At 49.5% G+C, this 10,387-nt stretch overlaps 2 protein-coding genes across 2 annotated transcripts in view; one reads left to right on the top strand and one right to left on the bottom strand.

Moving 5' to 3' along the window:
• Xndc1n (XRCC1 N-terminal domain containing 1, N-terminal like) overlaps positions 1–5,634 on the top strand; it is a 43,575-nt gene extending 37,941 nt beyond the window's left edge. Inside the window, exons 19-23 of the mRNA XM_048788140.1 lie at positions 2,369–2,561; positions 3,098–3,225; positions 3,458–3,536; positions 4,240–4,375; positions 5,178–5,634. Of these exons, the coding sequence (XP_048644097.1) occupies positions 2,369–2,561; positions 3,098–3,225; positions 3,458–3,536; positions 4,240–4,375; positions 5,178–5,569 (928 nt within the window). The 3' untranslated portion in view covers positions 5,570–5,634. The remainder of the gene's footprint in view (positions 1–2,368; positions 2,562–3,097; positions 3,226–3,457; positions 3,537–4,239; positions 4,376–5,177) is intronic.
• Positions 5,635–6,196: 562 nt separating this feature from the next.
• On the bottom strand, positions 6,197–9,754 carry Art5 (ADP-ribosyltransferase 5). The gene is made up of 5 exons (XM_015477511.2): positions 9,414–9,754; positions 8,964–9,161; positions 7,319–8,048; positions 6,635–6,667; positions 6,197–6,552 (listed from the first exon to the last, which is right to left on the bottom strand). Exons 2-5 carry the CDS (start codon positions 9,024–9,026, stop codon positions 6,407–6,409), a joined length of 972 nt encoding a protein of 323 aa, XP_015332997.1. The 5' UTR covers positions 9,027–9,161; positions 9,414–9,754; the 3' UTR covers positions 6,197–6,406.
• Positions 9,755–10,387: the final 633 nt, after the last annotated feature.

Raw genomic sequence — 10,387 nt, forward strand, 5'->3', positions numbered from 1 at the left:
AAAAAAAAAAAAAAGTATTTTTGTTGAAAATCTGAGATAGGTTGTATGATAGACATATGACTGAAGATTGCTAGGAGTATTTAAATATTGACACATACAGGTCAGATTAGCGTTTTGAAAGAACACCCTTAGTGTAATGTGGAGGTCAGAGTAACAAGAGACTGATTATTGCAATGGGCAAAAGTGTGACATCTGCAATCGAAGGGAGAGATGAAGAATGTCCATGCACTTCTGCCCTTTTCAATGTTTATTCACTCATATCACTTAATACAGTTTCACTCTATAGGTTCTTAATCAAGAAATGACAATCCTTAATGCTGGGCATTGCAAAAGACATAATCAATTAAAAGCAAATAATTTTAAGTTAACTCTAAGCACTGCAAACACACTCAATCATGACAGACCTATTACAGACATTCCCTCTTGTATGCTAAGCTTAAGTGCTAGATTTTAAGTTTTAAGTCTTAGGTCTCAAGTCCAGGAGATGCACTCACTCAGACCATAGCAACCAGGTCAGGAACCAATAGAGGCTTCTCCTGGGGTGGAGTTGATGGCTGGCTGAGGTGACGGTCATAAGGAGAAGTTCTTTTCTCACCAGAGTCAAGAGGCTGCTGTAGAGTTTGAGAGTGATAAGGACGATGCAGAGGATCAGGCAGATGAGAAGAGTTGGGATGTCCTAGGTCCTCAGGCTCTCAGCCTTGTGTGCAGCAGTGTCAGCTGGCTGAATGTCTGTTCATTCACTCCATGATTTATGCTAAATTTGGGGGTTTCTGACCACCCTTTCAATCCCTATCAGCTGTTACCGGGTTTCTCAGTGACATCTTTTGTTCTGATGTCAAGTCATCTGGTCTGGTGGTCTCCACCCTAATCTCGCCTTTTGCCTTTATCAGGGCGAAAGCAAATGATAGAGACTTCACTCTGAGTTTTATCAGGGTTGTGGAAAGTGACTTTTTTAAATCAGGCTATGCCTGATGACCATATTGGAGGGTTCCATAGGCGTACCTGGTGGGGACTGCAGTTTTATTTCAAAATGGAGGTACTTAGGCTAAGGTCCTTCTTAGGTTAAGGCCATACTTACACTGATCCAGACACCAGATCCAGTGTGAGGTTGTGGTCATGTATGTCTAAACTGGTACCAAGATAGAGGGAACAAGATAGATTCACAAATAAGTGCAATAGGAAGAAAAATGTAATGAGAACTGTGAATGACTAACAGATAAACATGTTCTGCTGTGTTTAGGGAAGACTGATCAGAAAGGGCTTCCTGGAAGAGGCAGCACTGAAGTTGCTATCACTGTGCTTCATACTACCATCTTCTCCCACCCAGACCACAATAACAGTGTCTCTGTTTCTCTCCCTCATATTCTCTCTCTCTCTGTCTCTGTCTCTCTCTCCCCCCCCCCCCACTCTCTCTCTTAGTGCTGGGGACCTACCACTGAGCCACACCAGCAGCCTAACAGTTTCTTAACTGGTCTCCAAACCTCTACTCCCATCTTTTCACCAGCATTCTACTCACAACATGATCTTTCCAAATGTAAAGCAGGTATCACCTCTGCTTAGAATTCACTCTAGCTTCCTATTGTTCGCAGAGCAAGGTAAGCATCTTAGGTTTTACTCTATGAGGTCCTACATCTGGGTGGACCCTACTTCCCTCTCTTCCCTCTCAGAGGTCCAGACTCTGCCCTCTGAGATGAGTCATGCTGACCTCTCAGTTCTTTAAACCCTCTAAGTTCATAACCCCTGCTTTGGGGCATGTTCTTTATCTTATCACTTCTCCGCATTTTGGCTAAGATCAAGTGTTAGTAATGTCCATGTCACCTCCCAGAGTGATCCTCACCCCAGAACATAAGGTCCTTGGAGACAGAGACTGCTTGTCTTGTTCACCAATGTGTTCTTAGCACCTATGACACTACAGTGTGCTCAATAAATATTTGTTGACTAAAAGAATAAAAGTTGAATCCCAGAAATGGCAAGGTTGCAGAATATGGTGGCACACACTTGTAATCCCAGATACTCCAGAGGCTGAGGCAGGAGGATCCCACATTCAAGGCCAGGGTGGGCAACTTAGTGAGATCCTGTCTCAAAGTTTTAAAAAGGGCTGGGTATGTAGCTCAGAGGCAGAATGTTCCTAAGTTCAATCACCAGTATCAGCCCCCAACACACACACACAAAAAAAAAAAAAAGAGAGAGAGAGAGAGAGAGAGAGAGAGAGAGAGAAAAGAAGTGGCAAGCATTCCAACATAAGGACTTCATGAATACAGAACACCTTTGGCTGGATCCTGGAGGGTGAGGAAGAGTGTGTCTGGGCAGAGTCCAGGCTGTTCCCTCACCCCTCATTTCCTATCCTTTTCTTGACCCCACATGCCAGTTTCAATGAGACTTTCCAGTTTCTGTTCTGGACCATGTTTGGCATGGAAGAGCACAGTGTGGTGGACATGCCTCAGTTTCTGGTGCCTGAATTTGTGGGCCGGGCCCTCTATGGCATTTTTACCATCGTCATGGTCATTGTGCTGCTCAACATGCTCATTGCCATGATCACCAACTCCTTCCAGAAGATCGAGGTGCGTGAACCAAGGTCAACCTAAGCTAGTTAGAAGAAGGGAGAAAGGATGGAGAGGAGCAGGTGCAAGGAGTTAAGACACTTGTGTTCCTGCTCTGCCTTCTCTGTGGTCTTGTTTGTGGCTCTGGATAAATTCTCCTCTGAAAAATGAAGGTCCCGGTAATACTGTTAGTGTCTCTAGACATCAAGTCTAGTGCTCTTTCCTCTTTCCGTCAGGGGGAGGAGTGCATTGTGGAAAAGTAGTTGGGAACATGAGAAGAGAGAGGCAAGGGAGGGGAAGGGTTATGGTTTGCATGCTGGAGAACAGGCTGGGCAGGATCAAGATGTGAGGATGAGAGATAATGGGGAGGGAGAGAGGAAAGGTGGAGACAGGCAGGGGAGAGGTGGGTGTCGGAGGAGTTGGAAGACAGAATGGGGAGAATGGTTGACACACTGGGGAGTAAGAGATGTGAGGACTGAGGGAGAAGGCCGATTCATTGAGCAGGAGAGCCAGGTGCTAACCTGGTCCTTCACAGTCCCTTGCCTCCTGGCCTCCAGGATGATGCTGACGTGGAGTGGAAGTTTGCTCGCTCTAAGCTCTACCTATCCTATTTCCGAGAGGGCCTGACTCTGCCTGTGCCCTTCAACATCCTGCCCTCCCCCAAGGCCTTCTTCTACCTTCTCAGGTGATGACCTCAGAGCTCTCACCCCAACCCCTGAGCACCCAGCCCCCACACATTACCCAGCTCCTTACCCCATTTCTTTTTCTTTTCTTTCTTTTTTATTTTTTGTTGTTGTATTGGGCCCTGTACATGTTAGGAAAGTACTCTACTACTGAGTCACATCCCCAGACCTCCTGCCCTCATTTCCCTAGAACTGTTCTGTAACTAACCTCTTTCCACCATTGAAATTTCTCAGGAGAATTTTCCAGTTTATTTGCTGTTGCTGCTCCTGCTGCAAAACCAAGAAGCCAGACTATCCCCCAATCCCCACTTATGTGAGTACCTCATCTACTTATTGGCCCTCTCACACCAGGCTTCAACTGTATACCATCCATTTGTGTGCACATCTCTGGCATAGCTATCCTTCCAGCTATGTTCCCAGAACATCCTTTTCCCTCTTCTTGGCTCTGGTCATTTCCTAAATTCCCAGTGCTGTGTTATACAATGTGAACAGAAGTTCATGCCACCCTCCTCCCAAGCTACAGATACTTCAAACTGGGCCAAGATGTGGCTGAATGTTTTTCAGAAATATTTTAAGAAGCCAAGGGTAAATTTGTCCAACCAACTGGGAAATTATCAGGCTGACAGAGACCTGGGAGAGGAAGGTGGGCATCCAGGGGGCTCACTTACTCTGCTTTTCTGTGCCCTAACCTGGTCTGGTTGGGCACGACAGCCCCTTCATGTTACTGCCATGTCTTTTGGGGGTTCTCCTATCTCTCCTCTACCTCCTTGCCTTTGCTTCCACCCACTACCATGGGCCTCTCGTAGTCGACCCTTCCCTAGCTTCTGGCCCCGATCCTTCTCACTTTTAGGACTCCACTTTGAAGTGGAGGCAGACCAGGTCTAGGTGTGTGGCCTATAGGGACAAAGAAGTCTGCACAAACTTTGACTTGGTCCTTTATTGCTGGGGTGGCACAGTGATTAGAGGAAGGCTGAGGGTAGAGAAATCTCTCTCACCTTCCTGTCTTCTCATTCCAGGCCAACCAGGGGGCAGGGGCAGGGCCTGGGCCTGGGGAGGGAGAGCGTGGGTCCTACCGCCTTCGTGTCATCAAGGCTCTGGTACAGCGCTACATAGAGACTGCCCAGCGCGAGTTTGAGGAGACACGTCGGAAAGGTTAGTGGTCAGCCTCCAAGCTTTCCCCACCCCTGTTTCTTGCTCATCACCCCTCATTCAGCCTGCATGGTATGTGGCCCCACCCTACACTTGGAAACCACAACCTGCACAATATTTGCCCCTTGCACTGAATTACCCCCTGACCCATTCAGGCACTTAGGCCATCGTTTCATTTAATCACCTAGCCCTTTTATTCACCTGTTCATTTATTCACTCGTTCACTTACTTACGTATTCAACCTGTGATTGTTGCTGTGTCCTCCCTTGTTCTAGGCTTGTCTTGAAGGGAGGGGCACTGTATACAGCAGGCATACAAGGGAAGCTTTCAGTATGGGGAGAAGCCATCATACTAGGTGGAAAGAGAGACACAGATTGCACTGGGAACCCAAAGGACAGAAAAAGCCTATTGTTTTGAGAGGGAGAAGTTGGAGAAAAGGCAGGTAGAATTTGAACTAAACCTGAAGGACAGGAATGAGCTAGCCAGGTGTAGATTGGGGAGAGGGCTGTTGGGGCAGATGTACAAATCCCTACCAATTAAAATTTCTCCCCATGAGTCATCTTGCCTTTTCTGACCCACAAGATCTTCCTTCTTTATAGCTCTAAAGCAGCCACCCTCCACCACTACTTAGCTTCATCTACCTCAGATTCTGTCCACTCACTGACCCACTGACCCCTCAGTTCTTCCAGTCCTGGGTCCTCAGGAATCTCAGACAAGGTGTCCCCTGGGGTTCTGTTGAGGGCAGAAGAAATACTGAGTAGGCTCATCTTCTGAAAAACATCCCTCTCAATGTTCCACCTCTCAGACCTGGGCAACCGACTGACAGAGTTAACCAAAACTGTGTCTCGACTACAAAGTGAGGTTGCTGGTGTTCGTCGAAACTTGGCAGCAGGAGGGATGCCCCGGCCTCCTGATGGTGCCAGCATCCTCAGTCGCTATATCACCCGAGTGCGCAACAGCTTTCAAAACCTGGGGCCTCCCATCTCTGAGACCCCAGAGCTGACCATGTCAGGAATTGTGGGGATCCAAGACTCTTTGGAAACTGGGCTTCAGACTGCTGAAGAGGCTGGGGCTCCAGCTTCTAGAGAGTCTGGCCTCTCCTCCCCAGTTCATGTGCTGGTGCACAGGGAGCAAGAAGAAGAGGGGGCTGGGGACTTGGACCCACAAGAGGCTTTGGGGACCAATAGGGATTCCTAATGCAGTGGAAAGGCCTCTTCCTCTACATTCATCAGCGTAGTTGGGTGGGGGCGAGGATCACTTAGTAAGAGCTTTCCTTGCTTCAATAAAGTTACTACTGGTGATATCAGATGCCCACGGAGTATGTGAGAATTCCTGTGTCTTGATGCTTTAAGATCCTTCCTCCACTTCCTTCTGAAATGAACCCTGTGTGAGCAGGGCAGAAAGAAATGGCTTGCTCTGGGCTTCCAGATATTTTTGGGCTTAGAATTCTACTTTGGGATTCCTCAGATCTTTGATGGAAAAGAGCTCTGGACTAGGAGGCGGGAGGCCTGGGAAGCAAGAGGTTTGGCTGCAATACTACCTATCTGACCTTGAACAAGTTAAGTCCCTCTTGGCCTTGTATTCCTCATCAGACAAATAGCACTGAGAAATCCATCTGTCCCTTTTCCTGCCTTCCTGGGTGCTGTGAGGACCCTCTGGCTGTTAAAGCTTCTGAGTTTGCAAGATAAAGTGTGTGATGGGGGTCTGACAGGAGACCATGTCTCAGAGTGACCAGAAAGTTACTCTTTTTATTTCCTCAGTCCCTGAGCCCGGCAAGGGCAGATGGTCCAGTCTCATGGAATAAACCAATCATATAATTCCATGTCTCCATGCTGCGACACCATTTAATTGAGGCGCCATCATAGTATTTCCCTTGCTTGTCCAAGGAAGTCCCCACCAGATAGTGTGCTTCCCTCAACCCTGCAATGGCCTAAGGTCTCCCCACACCCTTTTGGAATATGGCTGCTGGAGGTGGGTCCAGAACCATGGTCTTGCTTCTCAAGGCTATTTGAAGCCCCCTTCTTCATATGAAGGTCACCAGTTCCCAGGATTCCTAAGTGGCAGGTGTTGGACTTTCAGGACCCAGCTCTTGAGAACTGGAACCTCCCAGGAGCCAAGAGTGGGATTTTCTAGGAAAGTAGAAAAGTTCCCCTTGGAAGGAGACTCTGGCTGCTCTACTTCTGGAAAAAGAAAAGAAAGTGAGGGGGCCAGCAGTCCCAGGAGGAGTTGAAGCAGCTGAGAGGTAGTAGGAGAGCGACTTACCTGGTCCAGGCACACATCGCCGCCTCTTCTCCCCTGCAACAGACAGCAGGTGAGACAGACTCACACCCCAAATGTCCTACCCACCAGGCCTTGCCAAGGCCATTTCCCCATTGAATCCATCTTTTCCTTCATTTAAAGGCAAACTTCTGATTTTTCTTCCTTCTCCTTCTCCCAGGAAATCCTTCTAGATTGCCTATCCACCTCTGCTCCCATCACACCCAGTCACTCTTCCATTCTGTCCCTGCCTCAGCACTTGGGAATAGCATATTTGTGTCCTGTCAACCCCATCAAGCCTGGGGCCTCTGAGATCTGAAACAGTACTCCTGTCTTTTTCCTTTGTGTGATAACCTCCCTAACCAAGTTCCTTTGGTCTGTCAGACTATAGAGTAGAACCTTTGTTGCTGGGGATTGAACCCTGAACCTCATGAATGCTAGGGCAAATGCTCTACTACATAGTCATATCCCCAGCAGCAGATGACATGTAGAATCATCTGAAAATGTTCACAGATCTAGAAAACATGGCCCTGGCAGAACCTGAGTCTCAGAACTCCAGCTGAATTTTAGCCTCCAATTTTCATCAAGTGAAACCAAGTGGGTCTCCTGAAGGCTCTGGGAACTGTGTTAAGGACATACTGGCTTTTTTCACCCACCCTGCCAGTCCTGCATCCCCCATGCACAGCTCACCACCCAAAAATGCGCAGTTAAAGTGGCTGCAGGTCCGATTATAGCTCCAGAGAGTCACTAGGTTCCGGGGTCCATCCTGGGAGAACCCAGTGACCAAGAAGACTTCATGGGGGGGAATCAGCACCTCACGTTCTTCAGGGAAGACAGACAGGGCCTGAATACGAGCCCCAAAACAAGTCCTTAGAGAGAAGAAGGTGGCATTACCAAACCTGTGGGCTACTGCCTCATCCAGGGAACTGGAGGCAAACTGGCCTAAGCGGACAGAGTCTCCCAACCTCTTGGGTTCAAACCGAAGGCTGCTCACGCCTCTAAACACCACCTCCCCAGATCCTCTACTGCAGCCTCCATGGCTCCGCAGAAGCTGCAGGGCTCTGGTTAGGTAGAAATGCAGGGCTTTGAAGGGGAAGTGTCTCATGTAGTATTCGCGGGAGACACCGCCCATCCGCACAGCCTGATTCAGCTCCCAGTACAAAGTATTAGATGAGTTGGTGTAGACCATAATGGCTATTCCATGCTGGGCTTTGAAGCCAAGGGGCAGAGTGAGCCCTTGACGACGATGTTCCCAGGCCTTCTGGGCTGCCTCCCAAGAGTCCCGCAGCAGGGTGTGATGAGCCATCTCCTCCTTTAGCAGGAGGGCTGCCTTCTCCTCCATCTCCTCTAAGCAACCCACATAGGCATCATCGAAGGTGTCTGGAGCCAGGCCCAGGGGCAGAATAGGAACAGCATAGGCCTATGGACATAAGGAGTCACACAGGAAAGAGTATTTCAGAACTCTGGACAAAGAGCCTAGTGGCAGGAGAGTTCAGAAACACAGTGTAAATAACACACAGCGCTTGAGTCAGATAGACATGGGTCCAAACACCACCTAATAGCTGTGGGATCTTGGGGAAGTCTCAACTTTTCTGGGATTCAGGTTCTGTGACTATAAACTGAGGATATTTCCAACCTCACAGGGTTGTTGTGAGGACAGCATAAAGATCACTTCAGCATAACCTAAAAAGGGTCATCTTGTCATTGGAAAGTTTCCTGCATTCAGCGGGAGTTAAGGCTGGATGACCCCTGGCACTTTTCTGGCTCTAAGATTCAGTATGCAGGTGATGAACATGCAGTCCACATGCAGTTACCTGATCCTGTCCCCATCCTCCTCAGACTCTTCCCACTCATCTTTCTGGAAGCCCTTGGAGCCCTCAGACACCACACCAAATCATTGTCAACTTTGAGATTCCTGAGTTCTCTCCTTTAGAGAGAGGACTTTAGAAGCCTTTATCCCAAATTTGGGGGTGGTGTGAGGAGGTCAAGCCCTGGTCAAGGAGGGGGTATGGGGACAGAAGGGCACAGGTGGAGTTTCCAGAGGCTGAACATGGTGGGATGTGAGAAGTGAGGAAGAGAAAGTTGGGAAGGATGACACGAAGGAGGGAGGATCACATGGAGAGCTATGGGGGTGGATGGGGATTCTTGGAAAGGGGATGGGAACCTGGGATTCTCTTCAGGGATGAAAGTTCCCGAGAGGAAGAGGACTGAGAGGTGAGGAATCCTAGGGAAAAGTCCCTGGAAGACAATTTTGAGGAGACATCCCTCAAACCACCTCCTCGGGGTCTGCCCCCAACTTCCCCCTTTGTGGCAAGGAATGGTTCCTCAGAGTTACCTGCCGGAAGAGGGTATTGAAGCCCAGGTAGCTGAGGGTGATCAGCAGAGCCACCAGCATCATGCCGGGGCCAGATGAGGCTCACGGCGTTGGAGTCCTGGCTTCGATGGACTCCAGCACTCTTCCTCTCTCGCAGCGTGAGGGGTCCCTTGGTTGGACTGGGGTCCAGGTGGGACGAGGGCGGGGCCAAGGGCGGGCCTAAGGGTCAGCGGAGGCCTTGAATTTTACAGTCCCCTGCACACCCCTGAGTGTCTGCTCCCCAGACTACCAGACGCCCCCACACTCAGTATCTCCAGTCTTGTGGCTTTTTTTGGCTAAGCAAGAACTCCCCCACTGAGCCGCATCCCTTGACCCCCCCTCCCCGCCTTCTTTTTTTGAGACAGCGAAGATGGGGCGATCATAGGGCTCCGCCTGAAGGAGTGAGGAAGGGTTGGGGAACCCAGGACCCACCTGGAGGTTGTGGAGGCAGAAAGCGGGAAGGAACCCAGAAGGGGCTAAAGTTCCTGCGGGCGCAGCGCTGTCCCCCGACTGCTAAACAAAGTCTCTGCGGCTAACTATAGCTCCAGCTGTAACCCGACACCTGTCTTCTGCAACTACAGACCCGGCGTGGGCAGGGTAAGGGGCTGAGGACGAAACTGCCTTGCCCAGAGCCTGCAGGTTCTTTCTCCAGGACCCTCTTTGGCCCCGAGCAAGGCCAGGGCTGGGGGAGGAACTTGTGAGATTCGGCCTCCCCATCCAGGGTGCCCTGACCCAGCCAGGCCCGGCCCCCAAACCAGGAAGAGGGTCGCCCCGCTAGGGTCCCTGGTTGCTAAGAAGTGGTGACTTGAGCACTGGCTAGTTTGCATACAATTTGCATATGACCCACGCGTTGGTCACGTGTTCCAGTCTCAGACTCAGGTGACCCCGTGTTTGTAAACACTAGCTTTCCCTTCCACCCTCTGTAAGCTTGACTATAAATAACCTGGCTCTGAGTTTTGGATGCCCAAGTAGAGGTAATGAGAGAAGGGGCCAGCTGACTTATCAGTAAATGGCTCAGGGAAGAGCTTTCTGACAGCCTGAACATGGAGGAGAGAGTGGGGGTCCTGAACGTCAAAATTTAAGAGATGTCACCTGATGGGGCTGGATTAGGCATGGGAAGTTAGATCTACACAAAGGTCTCTATCCTGATCTTGTTTTACTAATTTGTCCCATCCCTGCCCTGCTCCAACCCTTCAGATTGTCCACCAAATAAAGAGTTTCCTTCACCTGAATCCTTTTTACTCCCCAAACCCTTCCTAAAAACCAAAGAAGATAACAAAATGTGTCCAGGTATGGGGCAGGTAGAGAGGGAGATGGAAACAGTGGCATCTTCCCAGACAGAATGCCTGATAGGGAAATAGCTTCAAGAAAAGTTCTTTTGCTCCTTTCCAATGAGACTAGCCACC

The sequence above is a fragment of the Marmota marmota genome, unplaced genomic scaffold, assembly GCF_001458135.2.
Source record: "Marmota marmota marmota unplaced genomic scaffold, marMar, whole genome shotgun sequence".
NCBI lineage: Eukaryota > Metazoa > Chordata > Mammalia > Rodentia > Sciuridae > Marmota > Marmota marmota.